The sequence below is a fragment of the Anthonomus grandis genome, chromosome 22 (assembly GCF_022605725.1).
Source record: "Anthonomus grandis grandis chromosome 22, icAntGran1.3, whole genome shotgun sequence".
Classification (NCBI taxonomy): domain Eukaryota; kingdom Metazoa; phylum Arthropoda; class Insecta; order Coleoptera; family Curculionidae; genus Anthonomus; species Anthonomus grandis.
Window position 1 is genome coordinate 27,230,683 of NC_065567.1, and position 21,955 is coordinate 27,252,637.

At 37.3% G+C, this 21,955-nt stretch overlaps 2 protein-coding genes across 2 annotated transcripts; one reads left to right on the forward strand and one right to left on the reverse strand.

Moving 5' to 3' along the window:
• Positions 1-11,270: 11,270 nt before the first annotated feature.
• LOC126748613 (probable peroxisomal acyl-coenzyme A oxidase 1) lies at positions 11,271-14,809 on the forward strand. The gene is made up of 10 exons (XM_050457967.1): positions 11,271-11,516; positions 11,887-12,078; positions 12,230-12,389; positions 12,446-12,738; positions 12,804-13,048; positions 13,119-13,279; positions 13,385-13,547; positions 13,637-13,971; positions 14,028-14,280; positions 14,353-14,809. The coding sequence occupies exons 2-10, from the start codon at positions 11,949-11,951 to the stop codon at positions 14,611-14,613; spliced, it is 2,001 nt and encodes a 666-aa protein (XP_050313924.1). The 5' UTR covers positions 11,271-11,516; positions 11,887-11,948; the 3' UTR covers positions 14,614-14,809.
• A 119-nt stretch (positions 14,810-14,928) lies between these two features.
• Positions 14,929-19,826, reverse strand: LOC126748615 (potassium voltage-gated channel protein Shal). The gene is made up of 5 exons (XM_050457968.1): positions 18,261-19,826; positions 17,714-17,876; positions 17,367-17,579; positions 17,190-17,308; positions 14,929-17,070 (listed from the first exon to the last, which is right to left on the reverse strand). Exons 1-5 carry the CDS (start codon positions 19,370-19,372, stop codon positions 16,965-16,967), a joined length of 1,713 nt encoding a protein of 570 aa, XP_050313925.1. The 5' UTR covers positions 19,373-19,826; the 3' UTR covers positions 14,929-16,964.
• Positions 19,827-21,955: the final 2,129 nt, after the last annotated feature.

Genomic DNA, 21,955 nt, shown 5'->3' on the forward strand with positions numbered 1-21,955 from the left:
CGAGACGAGTGTCCAAATTGCCAGCATTTATAGCACCTCTCTATGTTGACTCTTTCCTGGATACGACAGTCATTGAGTCCGATCCTAACCTTGTATTGCTGAAGCAATCTTTCCGCTGAACAGCTTGAAAGAGAAAGTACGGCTGTGTGGCCGCCATATCGATTTGCGTACATGCCTATCTCTGAACTCTCGTCTTTCTGCAGGAATCCTTGTTTTATGAGGGTGTATTCAACTTCTTCTTTTGTTGTTGTGCCGTCGATATCTCTAATGAAAACTGTTTTAATATTTTTTCCTCCCGATGTTCTTATTTTGCTTTCTATATTATTGTATTTGTCTGAGAAAGCCGATTTAATTTTGTTTTTTAACATTTCTGGTCTACACTCGTCCTTAATTTGCAGTAAGAGGTTACCGTTAGCAGTTTTCTTTACTTGCTTGATTTGGTCTGCGGTATCTTTGTCCACAGCTTCCTTCAGCGTCCTTAGCATCTCGTCATATGTTCTTTCTTGATCGCTTTCTACAATAATTGCTCCTCCTTTCCGTTTTGTCGCTGTGGCGTATGAATTAGACCTTCCTCGTTCACATAGGACTTTTACTGTAACAGCGTTTGTATTTAAGGCACATTCTATAATTTTTCTGAATAGGTTTACATCTAGGTATGTTGGAGCAATAATGGTGATTTGCTCCATGCCCATGTCTTTAGAGAGCACTCCTATTTCTTTTAGCATTCGGAAAACGTTTTTATTCAGTTCTGAATCACCAGCTCTTCTTAAAAGTATTGTTAAGCTTCTAATCTTTCCAGCATCATTAACATTTTTTCTGGACCGGACTCGGTACGCTTCTTCAACAGCGATGAGGTGCCCAAAGTCGTATTCGGTGCTTTCTTATGATTCCTGGGAAGCGCTCTAGCAAGCCTTTTTCTAAATGGCCTCTCTTACTCTTAGTCACGTTTCCTTCAGCAGAGACCTCATCCGTGGCAAAAAGCATCGTGTGGTCAGGACGGCCATTAATTTTTTCCCCTTCCTCTATCTCAGTCCTTTTATATGTACTTTGGCTCCACGGCTTTTGTATTAGCTCTTTTATGTCTTCAAAGTCAGTGTATTCAGTGTCTTCAAGAGATGATATTGTTGTGTCTATTCTCCTTTTGCAAGTTGCACACCAGTTATCTTTTTTTGTTTCACTGTCATGGATTTTTTTTGGTTGCATGTCCAAGAGAGCCTTTTTTTCCGCTTCTAGGGTGAACACTTTTAATTTCAGTTCGTCTATAGTGTTTTTTTCTTCTTCCTTCTTTTTTTGTTTGTTTATCTCCTCTCCTTTGTATTCTGTAAATACCTTTACAGCTCCTGCCTTTATTGTCTTCGCTAACTCTTTTATCTTCCTGTGAGTGTTTTGGTTTGCATTACTAAATTGGATTAATTCTGTGATTTTTTTATTAAGGTGTTCCATAGCCGGGGTAATTTTTGTTTCGTGCATTAATGTCGTTTCATGGACGGTACTGTCTTCTTCATGTCCTGTGCCACTATTGCTTGTCTTCTTAACGGAAGGATTGTTTTCTTCATTAAATGACGTGTCGTGGGTTTTTCTTTTCTTAGAATCAGCACCTGATTCTGAACAAGCTCTTTCGCGACACTCCGTAGCTACGTATGGCGTTTGCCACGGAGGGCTTCGTGGGAGAGAGTTTCTCCTTATGGAAATATCTTGTAGCTCCCATGCTGCTATTGGATTTTGCTTATATTCTTTATTTCGCGGAATTTTGCCCCCCCCAGAATCCGTGGGGCAGCCTACCGTGGTAGAGAGGGATTCTCGGCAGCTTCCTGCCGTACCCTCCTGGGGTACATAGTTTTCAGATTCCGACATTTTCATATTTGTTTGGTTTTTAACGAGTGTCCTTCTCAGGGGTTCTCCATAGTCGTCGCTTTTTTTTTTTTTTTTTTTTTTCATTTGTAAAGGATGAGGAACGAAAAGGATCTCCTAGCCCTCGAGACCTAATAGCATTGGAGGGGATAGACAACACCGCTCCAGGGAGCAGGGGAAATAAGGAAATTAACTTTAAGAGGTAAGTCTGGACAGTCAGAGGTAAGTAGATTAGGAAGCGTTAAGTAAACGCCTGAGCCGTCCTTTGCAGACAACCAACAGATCTTGCTCCCTCAAGACTCAAGATCCGATGGTTGTCTGAGCCCCCTCCACCAGCGTCAAGGTCTAGCAGCTCCTCGAGGGGGAACCCAACCCAACCCAACCCAACCCAACCCAACCCAACCCAACCCAACCCAACCCAACCCAACCCAACCCAACCCAACCCAACCCAACCCAACCCAACCCAACCCAACCCAACCCAACCCAACCCAACCCAACCCAACCCAACCCAACCCAACCCAACCCAACCCAACCCAACCCAACCCAACCCAACCCAACCCAACCCAACCCAACCCAACCCAACCCAACCCAACCCAACCCAACCCAACCCAACCCAACCCAACCCAACCCAACCCAACCCAACCCAACCCAACCCAACCCAACCCAACCCAACCCAACCCTTATAGAGGTTTAGGAAATGCGTATCTATGCACTCCCATGGTCATCGGTAATTTGATTTGCATTTATGTTTGGTGGTAGGCCATTCTGGCGACCATGGGGAGTGTCGGACTCCGCCGGAGCGACCGACTAAAACCCTTTTCCTCTGTTGGTCTCCAGCTACCTGTCCCGGCACCATTTCGAAGGAAATATCATCTTCGGGTCAGGAGCTCTTACTTTATTCCGTTAATGTCCTATGTCTCTTTCCAGGTCTTTCTCTTCTCTTTCTTTTTTCTCTACCATCGCAACCATTAGTTTTTCGATAGCGTTCCACCCGACTCGATCTTTCAGCATAACGTTGAGGAGGTTTTCTTTCGTGAGTCTGCACCCTACATCGTTTTGTGCCATCTGCCTGATTCCTTCAAATCTTGTGCATTCGAACAGCATGTGTTCTGGAGAATCTTCAGTTGCATCGCCGTAGATGCAGGCGGGCGAAATTTTCTTCTTAAAACGGTACAGGTAGGTCCCAAAACATCCATGGCCCGACAAAAATTGCGTTATAGCATAGTTGACCTCTCCGAATTTGCGGTCTACCCACGGGCGGACGTCCGGGATGATTTCCTTCGTCCATTTAGCATTGTTGTTATCGGATCTCCATTTCTGTTGCCACCTGTCCATGGTCTTTTTTCTCTCTGAATCTCTGACTCTTTTTTTGTCATCTTCACTTTGTTCGGGAGTTCGTTGCTCTTCGATTTGGCATCGCTCTTCCGCCAGAAGGTCTATTGGGATTAAACCACTGATGACAGTTGCAGCTGTTGCGGAGATAGTGTGGTAACCGCAGCAACATCTGACGGCTGCTTTTCTTTGGCAAGACTCCAGTTTTTGGCGGTTTCTTTTTGCTCCAAGAGCGCCTGACCATACTGGTGCTGCGTAGAGCAGAATCGATTGGAGGGCCATTGCCATAACTTTCCTTTTAGAGCAGGATGGGCCGCCGATATTTGGAAGGATGCATTGGAGGGATTTACTAACTTTGTCGGACTTTTTGATGATGTAATCCACGTGGCTAGAGAAATTAGTACAGTAGTCCAGCATTACTCCTAGGTATTTCAGCGATTTTTCTGGTTTTATAAGGTGTTCTTCAAAGCGGTATTCAATGCTCCTTCGGTTCTTATAACTCCATCCAAATACGACGGCGGTCGTTTTTTCGGGAGCTACTTCCAAACGGTTTGCACGCATCCATTGATGGATCTTAAAAAGAGCAGTATTACCCTGCAGGACGTTTTCTTCAATTGACTTACTTTTTAATAGAATTGCCAGATCGTCGGCGTAGCACACTAGCTCTATCCCTTCTTCGTTGCATACTTCCATCACATCATCGTAGAGGACGTTCCAGAGTGTTGGACCAAGCACTGATCCCTGGGGGACTCCTCCAGTAATCTCGCAGTTGGATTTGCTGTGTACGAGGACGGATCGGTTTTCAAAGTAGGATTTAAGGACTTCTAGGAGATAGGTGGATATATTGCGCTTTATTAGCTTTTTGATTATTAGAGCCCAGTTTGCGGTGTTAAATGCATTTTTGACGTCGACGCATATGACGCTGGTGATGTGGTCCGAGTTTGCTTGGACGGTACTGATGATTTTTTTAATTGCGTCAACTGTAGACCGCCGTTGGGTGAAGCCATATTGATATTGGTTAAAACCTCCTGCATTTTCAATCTCTGCCTTCAATCTAACGTTGATGATGTTTTCAAAGCACTTGCCAAGGATATCCAACAGGCAGATTGGCCTGTATCTTTTTTCTTCATCTCCGGGTTTTGATGGTTTTTCTATTAAAATGAGTTTCGATATTTTCCAGCTCTCAGGGAAGAGGTTTTGATTTAGACACTCTGTAAACAGGTCTATGAAGAAATTTATATTACTCAGTAACAGGGTCTTAACGTGTTCTGGGTTCATGGTGTCCGGACCTGGAGCTTTGTTAGGTTTGATGCGTGTAATGGCATATTTTAATTCATCTTCCGTGACGGCTGGTATAATGTTGTGATGGGTCGTGGTGATTGTAGGAAGTTTATCTTGCGGGTCGGTAATGAACAGTTTCTTAAAAATGTCCATTTTTTCTGCTGCGCTTAAAGTTACTCTGGGTCCTGTGGCTTTTAATTGGTTTCTTATTATCTGATAGGCTTGTCCATAAATGTCTTCCTGTAGTGTTGCTATTAAGTCTTTCCATTTTTTCTTTTTAGCCCGTCGAATTTCCTTATTTAGGTTGTGTTTCGCTTCTTTATATATAGTTTCTAGGCCTCCCCTTTCTGTGTTGTTATTGGTTTTTCTGAGAAACTGTCTTCTTTTTTGTTTGACGTCTTTAATGTGGTTCCCGATGGTATTGTCCCACCAGTAGGGCAGTTTGTAGTTTTCGTCTACTTTTAAACTGCTACAGGAAGAGGCGTAGGTTTCTTGGAGCATTTTTATTTTATTAGAAACAGTCTGTCCATCTACTTTTGTGAAAAAGTTTTCGATATTTTTATGGAAAATTTCTGGTTGCAGTTGTTTGATGTATTTTGGTTTATTGATGCGTGTGCCTTTGATGGAGATTTTAATGAAAATAAACTGGTGGTCACTTAGGGATTCGCAGTCCTCTAAAACTTGCCAGCTTGTTGGGCCCCAGTTGGAGATTTCTTCCGAGATGAAGGTGAGATCAATGTAGGACTCGCCGTTTACTCTCACTAAGGTCGGGTACTTGCCGTCATTCAAAGGCATCAAGCCCATGGAGGTCATCCATTCGTGTAATTTTTTCCCTCTACGATCTAAAACACTGCCGCCCCATATTGGGTTCTTGGAGTTGAAGTCTCCAGAGATAATAACCGGTTTATTGTTAATGTAGCAGTTCCTGTATATACTACTCAGTAGCTCGTCCAGTGCTGATTCGAAAATGTTTATATGGCAATTCGGAGATATGTATACTGAGTAGACGCATACGAAGCCTAGGTCTACGCACACAAAATGTTGCCTTTGCTCGAATTTATATACACAAAACTTTTTATTAGAGATTATGGCTGAGTTACTTTCATTGATTGAGTTGTAGGTGTTGGTTTTAAGAAAGGAGGAGCTTTTACTGTTTAGTTCTTGAAGACAGAGCAGGTGGCACTTTTTTTCAGCAGCTAAGAGCTTCGCTAGATCTTCAGAAGCGGTTTTCCTTTGCACGTTTCCTTGGAGGATGTTTAGCTCCATGGTTAATAGTCGGTGCTGATAAGTCGGTTCCTACTGTTATTCCTCTCTTGTTTTAAAGCTAGTTTAAAGGAGGGACATTTGGAGGTGCCGGTTTTGTGACCCTCTTGGTTGCAGGCAGGACAAAAGATGGTGTTACTGCTACAGGAGTCTTTTCGGTGACCTTCCTCCCCGCACCTGAAGCATTTGTTAGACATGTCCTTCTCCTTATTCATGCATAAGCGGGCGTTGTGACCGAATTGGTGGCATCGGAAACACCTGTCTACCGTAACTCTTTCTTGAATTCTACATTCGGAAAATCCGATTCGGATGGTGGGTTTCCTTATGAGATTCTTTGATTTCATCTCATCCATTTCGATTATTGCAGTCTGTCCTCCATATGGGTTATTTATTAGTTTGATGTTGGTATTGTCGCTGTTTTCAATTAAATTTCCATTAATTAGTTCATTTCTGATCTCATCGGTGCTTGTGATGTCATCTATGTCTCTTATATAGATCGTTTTTTTGTCTCTGCCTCCTGCCATACGAATTTTTCCGTCCGTGAATGTGTCTTTTATTTTATCGTGTAGACGTCTTGTTAGAGATTCCTCTTTCATTTCCAAGAGAAGGTTTCCATTATTTGTTTTGCGGACTTGACGGACTCCTTTAGAAAGTTCTGAGTCTACGTTATCTTTTAAGGTCTTTAGCATTTCTGAATATGATCTTCCTTCTGTCTGCTCTATGATGATTACCTCATTCCTTTGTCGTTGTCTGGTAGTATTAGTTCTGAGTCTGCCTATGGGATACACTAATGTTAGTTTGACGTCCATATCGTGGAATGTGCACTCGCACACTTTTCTGAAAACTTGTGAGTTTGTGTATAAGGGAGCTATGATGGTTGCGTCGTCTGCTCCTACCTCGGTAAGTATATCTCTTATTTCTTTTAGGAATTTGTATACGGTTTCTAATAACTCGCCGCCGTCTGGTTTGAACATGATTGAAGCTGTCTTTATGTTTGATTTTGTTTTGTTTGTGGCTCTCACTTTGTACGTTGAGTTTTCTTCTAATGTAGTGTAATATCCGCCTTCGCATGATATTGGCTCTTCTTCCCATAGTTCCGGGATGAGGTTAAAGATCTCCTGTTCCAGTTTATTGTTTTTTGTTTCACTTTTTAGGTGCTCCCTTTTCTCTTCCGAGAATAAGAATAACTGGTTTGGTCGTCGGCCCATATTTGCTCTTTCCTCCTCCGTAGTTATTCTATAAGCTTTCGGCGCCCACGGCAGGTTAAGTATCTTCTCTATGTCTTCAAAAGTTCCTACTTCTTTATCTTTAATATCTTCTATAATCTCCTCTGGTGCCTTTTTGCATTGGCATTTTTTGTTTTTTGTTTCTAGTTCTAATTGTCTTCTAAGTTGACTTATGATTTCGTCCTTTTCTTTTTCCTTTTCCTCGCTTATCTTCTTTATGTCCGATATGGTTTGTTTTAGCTTGTCCATCTCCAGGTTTGTTTCAAAAGTGTTCCTCTTGTATTCAGCAATCGTGCAGTCTGCCAGGGAGCTTATTGTTCTGGTCAAACTTTTAACCGTTTTGTGCACGTTCTGAGTATCTTGACCAAACTTTAATAGTTCTGCAGTTTTGCTTTTCAGCTTTAACAAGTTCTCACTGGGCTGGATTTCGCTTGGCGCCTTGAATTCAGGTGAATCCTTGGGAGCTCGTCTGCGTTTCTTCGAGATCTGAAACACATGATATTCTCCTTCCTCTCCCAGTTCTTTTGTGTCATCCGTGTCTTCGATGGTCTGGATTGATGCGTAGCCGGGTGTCGAGGTTTTACTAACCGGGGATCTTATGATAGAGTCCCTTCTTGCAAACGGGTCTGCCATCGTGTCTGTCACTATACTCACTATGTTACTTCTTTTCGGCGAGAAAAATGGTAAGTTGCCCTCCCCAGAATCCGAGGGGCAGACCTTCCCCGAAGGGTCGGTGCGGGATTCTGCGCTGTCAGCGCTACCCGCCTGGGGTACAATTCCTTGTTTCTTGTCCATTTTCATCTTAGTTGCGTTTCAGGTCGCGCACCTGTTAGTTAAAGGGATATCCATATTCGTGCAGTATTTTTATGTATTAGCCGTCCATTTTTTTTTTTTTTTTTTTTTTTTTTTTTTTTTTTTTTTTTTTTTTTTTTTTTTTTTTTTCCAGGCTGGGATGAGAGAAACAAGGGAACCTCCTACCTGCCCTCGCAAACCTAATAGCGTCGGAGGGGATCGGAAAAAAGAAAAACTTGGGAATAAGGAATTGATCTTAAAAGGTAAGTGGAGAAATTTGGTAAGGTTAGTAGGAAGCGTTTATAAAACGCCTGAGCTGTCCTTAGCAAACAGCCATCCGACCTCAGCCAATATTATGTTTGATATCGGATGACTGTCTGAGCCCCCTCCACCAGTCGACAAGGTCCAGCAGCTCCTCGAGGGGGAACCCAACCCAACCCAACCCAACCCAACCCAACCCAACCCAACCCAACCCAACCCAACCCAACCCAACCCAACCCAACCCAACCCAACCCAACCCAACCCAACCCAACCCAACCCAACCCAACCCAACCCAACCCAACCCAACCCAACCCAACCCAACCCAACCCAACCCAACCCAACCCAACCCAACCCAACCCAACCCAACCCAACCCAACCCAACCCAACCCAACCCAACCCAACCCAACCCAACCCAACCCAACCCAACCCAACCCAACCCAACCCAACCCAACCCAACCCAACCCAACCCAACCCAACCCAACCCAACCCAACCCAACCCAACCCAACCCAACCCAACCCAACCCAACCCAACCCAACCCAACCCAACCCAACCCAACCCAACCCAACCCAACCCAACCCAACCCAACCCAACCCAACCCAACCCAACCCAACCCAACCCAACCCAACCCAACCCAACCCAACCCAACCCAACCCAACCCAACCCAACCCAACCCAACCCAACCCAACCCAACCCAACCCAACCCAACCCAACCCAACCCAACCCAACCCAACCCAACCCAACCCAACCCAACCCAACCCAACCCAACCCAACCCAACCCAACCCAACCCAACCCAACCCAACCCAACCCAACCCAACCCAACCCAACCCAACCCAACCCAACCCAACCCAACCCAACCCAACCCAACCCAACCCAACCCAACCCAACCCAACCCAACCCAACCCAACCCAACCCAACCCAACCCAACCCAACCCAACCCAACCCAACCCAACCCAACCCAACCCAACCCAACCCAACCCAACCCAACCCAACCCAACCCAACCCAACCCAACCCAACCCAACCCAACCCAACCCAACCCAACCCAACCCAACCCAACCCAACCCAACCCAACCCAACCCAACCCAACCCAACCAAACCAAACCCAACCAAACCAAACCCAACCCAACCCAACCCAACGTTGCAGTCTGTGGGAGTTTCTTCGATTAGCTCTGGGAATCTATCTGCAAATTCTTTTGTTAGACCTATGTTATCTTCTGAGTTTTGTTCCCTTTTATAGTACAGAAAGAGATGATCTGGTCTACGGCTTATTGAATTTTTTTCTTCAAGTTCTGTAATTTTGTATGCTGCTGGGGCCCATCTTTTTTTTATTATGTTTTCGCAACTCTGATAATCTTCTATTTCATATCCCTCTAGACCCTCAATTACCCTTTCGATCTTTGTTGTAAGTTCTGTGTGTTCTTTTAGTTGTGTTTCTAAGTTATCGTTTTCTTTTTTCAGCATTATGTTTGTCCGTTTTATTTCTTCATTTTCAGATTCTTTAATGCGGATTTGAGCTTGTAGTTCTTTTACCAAAATCAAATTGTCCGCTTCTTTTTTGTTGCATTCTGCCTCTAATCTATTTACATCTATGCGTGTCTTGTCTACTAGCAGCTTGATATTTGTAGCCAGAGATTTTACAGCCTTATGTACGTTCTGATTTGTTGCACCAAAACTTACTAATTCGTTTATTTCTTTGGATAGACCCTGAATATTGTCCCTTAGTTTATTTAACAAAGTGACGGGTTCTTCACTACGCTCCCTTTTAGATTCCTTTGTCTGATCTCCAAATGATACATCTCCTAGTTTACGTTTATCTTGGATTTTCTCAAAAAAGCGTGTTATATCGATTGAATTTGCGTTGTCTGACGGGAGGACAAACTTGCGCGATGCAGGCGGGGATCTTTCAATTGAGTCTCTTCTTTTAAAAACCTGCTCTATGTTCCACTCTAGAGCATCCTCTTTTTTCATCAGGTTTTGTTTTTCCAGGTCCATGTCCGTAGCAGTTTTAGTTTTTTTTGAGGTCGGGCAGCCGCCCTCGGGGGTAGCCTCATTCCCCGAGGGTTTTTCATCCGAGGCGTGTCTTTGAGTCGACATTCATAGACTGATTCCTTTTGAGCCGTAAGGTTTCGGGCTGGAATCAAGCCCTGCGAGGTATAGTACTCCAGGCGTTAGAGCCTCGCTGGACCACTACTTCTCATGGTCTAACGCTGGGAGGGGGCTTTTTTCGCCAATCGGTCCCCTGACCCGATGGCGTGATCGCTCGCGACACATTTTAACCCCTGTGTCATACAGACCCTCAGCGCGAAAGACCTTGGCCTTGGGGTCCCTCCTCCTTTATCCGGGCTTGGGACCGGCACCAGCGCACTGACCTACTATGTTCAGCCAGCACACTGGAGGCGGAGTTAAGTACCCAACCCAACCCAACCCAACCCAACCCAACCCAGTCGTTCCCAGTCGTCCGTCGAAACGGAAGTCGTTTTCGACGTCCGTTTTTGAGGCCAATAATGGGCATCAAAAATGCCATATCTCGGCTATCGTAAGAGCTACGACCTTGCGGATGGTCTCGTTGGATTCAGAATGACGAAACTAAGACAAAACCGTTGGAATTTTCCCGATGGCTCCCATAGAAGCCGAGATATCGACTTTCAAAGTTTGGGTTTTTTCATTTTTCGGGTATACCCCCCCGTATCGAATTTTTTCACCAAAAATTGATTTTTTTCGAAATCAAACTAAGTATACCAGCGTCTTATTTGGGTCACCTAGATTCAGAATGACGAAACTAAGACAAAACCGTCGGAATTTTCCCGATAGCTCCCATAGAAGCCGAGATATCGACTTTCAAAGTTTGGAATTTTTCATTTTTCGGGTATACCCCCCCCCACCCCTTATGGAATTAACTATGGTTTGAATTATGGAGGTTAGAGCACTCCAATATTTTTTAATTACATTCTGGAATTTATTTTCTAGACAGAAAAATAAAACTAATTCAGATTCAAATACGAAAGAAATTATGCAACTGGGTATAACTCAAAATCGTGTGGGTAATGTTCTATCATTTGTGGTAGAATATTATTCTTATGTTGGCGACATTGCTACTCTTTGTGTTTCTGTCACTGACAGGTGACAATTGACAAGGCATCATAAGGTGAAACTAATAATATATATATATATATATATAAGGTTTTAAGTTTTGACATTGAAAGTGATTGTTGTTGGCTCTTGGTGACGTTGATGTGTGTTATGATTTTTAGTTTATCAATAATTTATATCAATATTTTTCAAGATAAATTTATATTATATAATGAAATAATAATTAATTGTTATTGTTTTATGTGAAGTCCATTTATGATTATTGCTGTTTTAAAGCTTGGAAAAACTAATGTTTTGCCCTTATATATTGTACTAGTCAAAGGTCAAAATAAAAGATTGTAAATAATTTAATGAAAAGATAAGTTCACATCTTCTGTTAAAAAAATATTTTAATTTTAATATTGGGACCATCAGGAGCAGGTATGTCTAATGTTTATATATTTTAAAGCAAGGGGGGTTGGGTTGGCAATGCATCTAAATAACATTTTGGGCTTTTAATAAATCATTCTGGTATTAATAATGTCTGGTGTTTCAAGTTTTTTTTTCTAAGTATTTATTGGTCATTATTTGAAGATAACGCAATTTTAATGGACTTATTTGGTTGGTTCAATTTGTTCTCAAAATAATATTTATTCTTAGTAAGGATAAAAGTCAAGTAAGTCTTACATTTCTTATCAAATACCACATTTTGTGAATTATTATGATTGCTATAGGTACTCATTCGATGTTCAAAGTGCAATATATAAGTACTCATATAGACATGACACTTTTATATGAATTTTTTTTATAGAAGCTTTGTAACATTTTCAAATAAGATATCATTGATTGTTAAAACCAAGCAATCTAACAAATATGATAATGAATCAAGGAAAAATAAACCCTGATTTAGTGAAGGAGAGAAAAAAGTGTAATTTTAAAATTATTGAATTAACCCATCTGTTGGATGGAGGTTCAAAAAAAACTGAAGAGAGAAGAGCTAGAGGTAGGTATATATGTATATTATAAAAATGAATTTATTATTTAAAACACAAAGAGATCTATTTTAGGTAAGAGAACTTATTTGATTGAATTAAGTTGAACATAAATTTTCATGTCTAGAATAAGCAAGAAAAATGTGTGTTTTTTGGTTTAAGAGAAATTCTTTTTGGAAGATCCTGAACTAAAATCTAAAATACCATTAGAATATTTGAGCCACAAGGAAAAATATGAGGAGGCGGTTAGAAAAGCTTGTTTAGTATTTAAAAAAGTGCAGCAGTTACAAAATGAAGGAAAAGGTGGAATGGACAATTTTAGGTAGTTGTGAAAAAATTTTGTGAATTACTAACCTTAAACAAAAATTTTGTGTTTAGGGAAATTTTGGGTGGACAAATTGGATCAGCAATATTAGGAGATGGAAATCCATTAACATTGCATTATGTCATGTTTATCCCAACTATTATGGGACAAGGGACTTTTGAACAACAAGCTGAATGGATACAAAAAGCTTGGGAATGCAGTATTATAGGCACCTATGCGCAAACTGAACTTGGCCATGGTACATTTATAAGAGGACTTGAAACTACTGCTACTTATGATCCAAAAAGTGAGGAATTTATCCTGAATAGTCCAACACTCACTTCATTTAAATGGTGGCCTGGAGGATGTGAGTTGGATGAAATATAAATGCAGTGTTAACTATGTAAGCTTTATATTTTGACCATATTTTAGTGGGTCACTCAGCAAATTATGCAGTGGTAGTTGCACAGTTATATACCAAGGGTAAATGTCAAGGCATCCATCCTTTTATAGTACAATTAAGAGATAAAGATACCCACATGCCTTTGCCAGGCATTCAAATTGGTGAGATTGGATGTAAACTAGGTATGAATAGCACTAACAATGGATTTTTGGGTTTTAAAAATGTCAGAATACCCAGGAATAGTATGTTGATGAAAAATAATCAAGTGCTTCCTGTAAGTTTATTAAGATTTATGCAGATATTGTTTTGGTAATGACTGAAAAAAAAAAACATATTTTTTTTAGGATGGTACATATGTGAGTTCCCCTAGCAGCAAATTGACATATGGTACCATGATATTTGTAAGGGTAGTGTTGGTTCAGGATGCAGCAACATATCTTAAAAAAGCCGTTACTATTGCAACTAGATACAGTGCTGTGAGAAGACAATGTCAAATTAAACCCGAGTAGGTGTTACATCATACGTTATTATTATAATAACCATATCATACATGTAGTTATATTATATTAATTATATTGTGTCCATAATATTTTTTTAAAATTTAATATAGGGATCCTGAAACTCCAATTATAGATTATGTAACTCAACAGCATAAATTATTTCCCAATATTGCGACTGCATTTGCTTTTCAATATGCTGCCAATTGGTTGTGGGAAATTTATAATGATGTGAACTCACAGTTGGAAACTGGAAAAATGGATAATCTTCCTGAGGTAATTATTTTATTTGTATTTATTGAATGCGATAAAATACACAAATTATAAATAATTGACCATTACTAAAGAAAGAATGATTTTTGTAGCTTCATGCAACATCATGCGTATTAAAAGCAGTTAGTACGGCAGACGCAGCTCTGGGCATCGAAACATGTAGATTAGCATGTGGCGGTCATGGATATATGACCGCGTCTAATTTACCTTCGACTTATGGACTCGTCACAGCAATGTGTACGTATGAGGGAGAAAATACTGTGCTCCTACTGCAAAGTGCGAGGTTTTTAATAAAAATGTGGCAAAATAGAAACAATCTGCAACATTTTCCCACATTAAGTTATCTTTGTACACCTTTGACTCAAAAAATTCCATTTAATAAAAGTGTCGATTGGATTATTACAATTTTACAAAAAACTTCTGCTAGGTAATATTTTGGCATTTTAACATTTGGATATATGAGTAATTTATTTCAATTGACAGGAAAATTGAGTTGGCAAGTAACCATATAAATATCAGGATCGATAAAGGTGAGACTTCAGAACTAGCATGGAATAATACTTCAATTGAGTTGGTTGAAGCGGCTGATATTCATGGAAGGGCTTTTATTGTTCAAACGTTTCACGAATCAGTAAAGAAATTAAAAGTTTCCTATGAACTTAACGTGGTTTTAAATCAACTAGTTCAATTGTACGCTGTCACTCAGGCACTAAAAATGGCAGGGCATATATTACGAGTAAGTGCAGTTGTTAAATCTTTAAAAACAATTGAAAGTTATGGAATTAGTCGAGAGAGGTGTGTTTACCAGTTTTCAGATATGAATGGGTCGGAATTAGGAGCCCTTCAAAACTGGCTTGAAGACCTCCTAAGTGTTATGAGACCAAATGCAGTAGGATTAGTTGATAGTTTCGATTTTCGTGACGAAGTGTTAGCTTCTGCTTTGGGCGCCGCAGATGGAAATGTCTACGAGCGGTTGTTTTTAGCTGCTAAACAGAGTCCGCTTAATATTGAGCCCGTTAACAACTCCTTTCATTTATACCTTAAGCCTTTCTTGAAATCTAATATGTAAATGAAGATGTTGATTGTTTTTTTTTTCCTTATTACCTATTCTACTTGTTTTTATATACAATCCAGCAGTTTTTTATATAGAAAAAATTATATATTTTGTTTTATCTAAAAGTTTATTTTCGTTGTGCAATACTCATAGTGGCTCATTGTATTGTTATACTCCCTCCATTTATTGCTGATAATAAAATGTAACACAACTCTCTCATTTTAATAAACCTTTTAAATTAGTCAAATTTATTCTAAAAATTGCATATAATAATATTATAATGATTAACAAAAATAACTGTCATTAAAATAAGATAATAATACATTAAAGTAATATATAATAATTTTTATTCATATTAATATGTTCAACAAGGTACAGAGTAATTAGAAGGGATTAGATAGGACAGAGTTCGAAAAGCCTCTCTTATGAGGGGTTACAATTCAGAAAGAGAAATTATAACTATTGTATAGTTTACAACAGTTGGTACATTGATTCTGTGTCATTTTCCAATCAAATGATAATAAATATTATTATATGATATTGTGCCTGTCAGTTGACTTTTTATTTAAGCTCTCACAGAGAAGTATTAATAATGGTTTGAAAGGGATTCATTTATTTTGATTAATGATTAAAATCACATCGTACATTTGTTTTATTATATATTAATGTAATTAGTGATTTCAACTTTAAGAAATTTTGTATTTTTATCTTGGATTTTACATATTGACTAAGGTGGGCATAATTGCCAAATATCAACTATTGTTAGGCCAGAACATAATTTTTCCTTTATAAAGTGTGTACAGATATTTGTAGCTTTTAGTTTCTGTCATGCTTTAAACGTTCATTACTCTTAAAGCTTTTCGAAAAACTTAAAAAAAATATTTAAATTTTAATCTTGATATTTAGTTATTTATCGAGTAAATAATAATTGCAAGTATCTAACATTGCATTTAATAGTATAAGCGTAGCAATAGTATATTTAATACTATAGCACCATATAAAAAAAAATTATCAATATCTAATAATAAATACCTATACGATCTTTTGACGATGTTAAAAATGCATGTTACTATAATATATTATAACTCTATGCTCTTTTTTTTTATCTTGGTAAACTGCCTTTGTTTTTAATAATGTGTAATAACATTACATAACAATAAGACAAATTACAAGAATACATAGGCATATAATATTCACTTTTTACTATATACTATTTTTAGTTACATGTACATTGGTATTTCCAAAAATAGGCAAATACCATGTAAAAATAACATGAACATTTTAAGCTACCTTTAAACTAAACTAATTTAAAATTGCGTTAACAAGTTATTTCTATAAATTATTTTTTACCAAAATCGTTATTGGTTTAAAAAGAAGTTAAAAAAAGCCTAACAGGTCTAGTGCTAGTAAACTTATTTGTTATGCAGAAATATTCGCTGTCTAGCTATTAATACAAATAAGATAATTCTGGAATACTGAGACCTTTACTGTAAACCTTAAACGAAATCATGTTTCACCGTCACAACAAAACGTTTTATTACAAACCTAACAAGTGTTTCGTAAACGATATCAGTGCTGTCAGGAGAAAAAATGTAAATTTTCCTCTTACATATCATTTATATATAAAACATAAGACCTTTTGTTGATTTCCCTTCATATTTACAAAGGTGGCAAATATAACAAAACATTATATTTGATATCACTAATGTCAATATTCATAACATAATAATAAAATCCGCTTAATATTAATATGTATTTTTTACATACCATAAATATTTTGTGTAACAATATTTATAAACAAAAAATAAATTAATAGGTAATTATGAACTTATCTTACATTTTAATAAATCTATAATATAAACAAATACTTTTTAATAAACCTATTTATTTATATTGTTTCTGATGTTACCAATTTAGTCGAATGCACCACCGCCAGATCGATGCTACTCTGAAAATGTCTTTTTTTTATGATATAATCACTAAAGATCATTGTTTTTATTTTAAAAGATACATTCTTAATAATACATTTTAAATTAATTTCCCTAGCAAAGACATAATTATTATATAAATGATCAAACGTACCATATATTGATATAATTTAATGATTTAAGTTATTGATTAGCCCATTTATTTATGTTTTGAATAAAATAATTTTATATGTTATTAAAATTATTTTAGCTATTTAATTTTATATAAATCTACCAAACCATTGCATTTTATGTTTGTAACATATTCCGATTTTATGCAAAATCTTTTTGACTGTACGAGACTTATTATCGCTATATATATTTGTTTGTATTTCGATGAATTTATACTCGTTCATCCAAGCTTCGTGGCATGTCCTCAATATGTTACTTGTGATATGTTCAAAAGGAGGCTTCTACGAGATAAGTTCCATCCATTCCACTGCCTGTTTGATTTACTTGAGCTGTGGATGCAGCCGGCATGTATTTTCCACACGTATGTTGATACCTGCGACAAATGAGGTCTTAGTGATCTACTTAGTAGCATCGACTTATATTTAATACACATAAAGGATGCTTATAAAATGACTAAAATTTAATAATCATAGTGTTTTGTTTATTCATTACCTTCTAGGACAGCATCTTCCACAACAAGATTGAAACAGTCCAATTGACACAGCAGAGTGTGCGGGGCTTGCTAAAGGCGACGGTGATCCGGGTCTTTTAGGATGACCGTTGTATGGTACCTTAAGTAATAAAAAATTTATAAAAAAAAAACGAAAATCAATAAGTTAGTTAGCCTACCTCCAATTCAACGAATTCTCTATCAGTAGTCTTTTCTAAGCATCGCAACAAGTGATGGTGTTGCAATTCAAAAATATCTTCCTCTCTATAATTGTCATCAAGCTCTATTCCAGATTCTTGAGCTGCTAATCGGGCTTCAGCCGCTTTTTTCTTACTGACAAAAGCTGCACCTGAAGAAGCTTTGGCTATGCGAATACGAGCCAAACGGGCTTTCTGAAAGAGACAAATTTTAAAATAAAGTCTAATAGAATAAATGGACATAATTTTTTTTTTCGAAAATTGTTTTAAAATGCTTTTAAAAATCAAAAATTGCAAAGGAAAATAAGAAATTTTCTATTTTAACGTACCCTTTGTGCTTTTCGTTTGTCTGCCCTTTGATTCTGATGATATATTCTGCTAAAATTGGATACAATAACAGGCACTGGAAGGGCAATTACGAGTACACCACTGAGTGAACATACACCCCCAACTATTTTGCCTGCAATTGTTGCAGGTACCATATCACCATACCTAGAATCAAAATCAATTTTTATATTTTTATTGGCCAATATATTTTTTGTGTAAAATAAAGGGTAATAAATAAATTGGAGCGTAAAAAAATAATCAATAAAGCAAAACAATAAAATAATCGAAAAATTATTTCATTTTTGCGTTATGACAAATCATAGTCACTTTTAATTTTAGTTAATCATAACACAGTATCCAATGATAATATTATTCGTTTATAGCGTTATAATAAAATGGGATCGTAACTACAATTTAAAAAAAAATATATTTTTTTTAATCTATCAATCTATTAATATTATTAGATAAAATAATCTTTTTTTATTAAATTATCTATATGTAGATACCAGAGATAAACCTGCATATATTTAAAAAATAAATCTAACTTACCCTAACGTTGTCATTGTTACAATAGTGTACCAAAAAGCAGCTGGAATGGATGTGAAAGTTTTACCCTCGTTCTTTTCAGCATAAAACATAACCGTAGCAAATATAATGATGGCCATCGCCAACGAAAATACCAGGAAGCCAAGCTCGGAAGCGCAAGATTTTAATGTGTAACCGAGAATTCTAAGGCCCTGTGAATGCCTTGAAAATTTAAAAATACGAAACACTCTAAACACTCGAAGGGTTACAAAAGCACCCGACACATCATCATTGTCGGTTATTCCTAGTCCTATATAGTATGGTAAAATTGCAACCACATCTATAATGCTCATCACTGAACGTACAAACTTATATCTGTTTGGTGCTGCAAACATTCTTAATAGGTATTCTGCCGTGAATATCATAACACAAGCGGTGTCTAAGCAGAAAAATACAATTTTATACCGCTCACCACAGGGAAGAGAGCCAGCACCACCTGGTCTACTACCACAAGGTACCGTTTCAACCACATTGGCCATCACAGACACTGCAATAAAGAAACCTGTAACATAATAAAATACCAATGCGGCCGTAGATGTGTGTGGATTTTCAAACGCTCTCCACATTTTCTGTCTTATATTAGTTAGTTGCTGCAAGTGTTGATCCCCATTTTCCGACAATTTGTCATCCATAAGCCTCTCCGCGTTTTCTCGCTTCCGATCCCTATAGTCTTCGTAACAGCAATCACCAATAACATCTGGCAATATGCCAAAAAAGGCTAATTCCTCATCGTAACTGGTTAAACATTCATGTTTTGGGTAATGCAGCTTACCAGTGCGGTAGTAATTCAGGATGTGACGAAAAATGTCGGGGTCGCGGTCAAAAAAATATTCTTTGACGTCTTCATCATAAAAGAACTCTCGTTCGTTGGATCCCAGCAAAGTGTCCGGATATTTTTCCAGAGTGTTTCTCCAGGTTTCGAACCTTCTTCCGGAAACATTAATTAGCAACTTCTCGTCGTCGGCTTTCCGTCGATCTTTGGGTATGGGGGGCGGTGGTAAGGGATGTGTTGCGATCGGGACCCATCCGATGGCCGCCGCCCGCGCGAATGGGAGCCAAGCGGCGACCGAGGCCATGCTATGAGGAGGAATGTTCAAAGCGTTTGTACCACAATCCAATCGCTTGAATACGTATCAATCAATTATTAAATAACTTAACAGTACTCCTCATTCAATGATCGTTATTCATGTTTAAGATAAAAATAAGGAACCTTCAAGGAAGCCAGTTGAGACGAACGTTGTCACAAACACACCACATAGGACTGTCCTAGCCGGTAGCAGACACCCTGACACATCACACAAAACACATGTAAATCCAAAGTTCTCGTTCTCGTTCTCGTTCTTGAATTTTACGCCGCAGTAACAACAACAATAATATTCTTGCACCTATTATTATCAACAAATCGAGTTCAAAAATAAACACCAGTCTATTTCGGTCACGCGGTATGTAGCAATAGTCATGTTGCTAGAGATGCTGCTGCTGCAGCTGCTGCTATCGTAGTTTGAATTACTGCTCGCTGCGGTTAGAGTGGAGCTAGAAACAGCCACCGCGTCTAGGTTGTCCTCCGAGCGACGGCGACGCTCACCGACGCGACGCGAGGCGACGCGCTTACCGGACGAAACTTATTTCGCGTAACGACGCAACTCCTGTCCCTCGTTATCGATTTGATCCAACAAAATTGGTCAAAATTTGCTGCGGATGTTAAAAAACGAAAATAATTTCAGGGAAAAACAGAAATTCCTCTAAAAAAAACAACAATGATACTCTGACACAATTTTCTTTTTATTTTAAATATCCAATTATCAGAATAAATAAAATTTATAGTTGAGCCATCACGCATTTTATCTGACCAATATTTACAAATGCAACACTAAAAAAACTCTTTTATCCTATATACATATTATTTGCATTTGGTGACTTATTTAAACATATAAGACAAATACTAGCTCAACTATAACAAAATTTACGCTGAAACTCATAGTTTGTTATCATCTCTCATTCTTTTGTGCCCTGTTCTATATAAAACTAAAGCAGAAGGGAAATTATCGTGACCTTCATTACGAAATTAAAGAATGGTGTGAATATTAAATGTTCTGCATTTAAATTTAGCTAAACAAAATTAATTAGATTACTAACTCTAAAAGCAAAAAATAAAATGTGTATTTTATTAGTAATATTTTGCTGATTTGCAAATTATGACGAACGAATATGTTTTTGTACATTGTTACTCCATCTAGTCATTACCGGTGTTTTGTGCTAAAATAGAGATTTAGTTTCTTTGTTATCAAAATATAAATATACACTTACAGTGATTCATTTACAACCAAAGTTTACAGTTATTTTGTGTAGATTTTTAATTTTATTATTCGTATTTGACCTGTAGACTTTTTTGTTCGATTTTACAATCACAGGCCAAACCAAAAATTCCTAACAAGTCTTTTATAATTTATATATTAAAAATTTGGATCACTAAAAAAACATTTGACAGAGAAATTTTTTAGAAAAAAAACCCATAGTAAACCCGAAAAAACTTACATATTATTAAATTATTTAATATAATCATACAATGCATCTATTATTTATAAAATATCCGACGAACTGACTTGCACGACTTATTGAAGAAATATAAATAATTACTTTAACATTTTTACAGTAATACTAATAATGGTTAATCAACATAAACAATTATGTATATACAATCATTATTATCATCATCTATTATTACAATCTTTGACTAGAATTGAAAACATCAAAACGAACTGAGAGATCTCTTTTCTAAACTTTCAAATTTAATTAACCTTAAGTGTGAATTAATTTTAGAAGAGATAATAAACATCAATTTTTTTGAAGTTTACATGTTGTTTATATTTTTATACACATACATAAATTATAAAAAGAAATAAGTACATAATATCACATCTAGATGGAATGGCTATAAGAATAAATATACAGATTCAGACTACCGCATGCGTTGTAAGCAATAAAATATAATGTAATGATATGCTTCCTCATCCTCTTACAATAACGTAAGTGTTTCCTTATTACTCAGACCGCCTTTTATATTTTTCTCAAATCAATTTGCTCTTACAATTCCCTATAGCTGATAATCAAAAAAAAAGCGTGTGCTTATAATACATCTTTCAATTTCAATAGATAATGTATTTACAATAACAGACATATCAACTATAGTTTATTTGATTAAACATACTTATTAATACGGTAAAATAGCAGGTAAAAATAGACACCCACGTTATGTCAAAAGGAATTATTGAAGAACTAGTTTTATTTCGTTTGTTAAAGAAAGTGAAAAATTAAGACAAAATTATTTCTTTTTAGTTAATTATTATTTGACGAGGATATGTATCAGTTAATTTGTATATTAGTTTGAAAACATTATAAAAGACGAAAAACCTATGTATGTAATGTTTTATTTCGCGGGTCGCATTCGAAATATTGCAAGGAGAAGAGTAAAGATATATTGATCTTACATTAACAACTAAATTATTATACTTAACCTAAAACAATGCCATATCCACCCTTATTTAAACATCCAATAAAATAAAATCAATGATTCTAAACAAAAATAAATGTTATTTTGTTTAATTTCCTATAAAAAATATGTACATTTTTTAAAAGTAGAAAGAAAAATAAAGAAATAA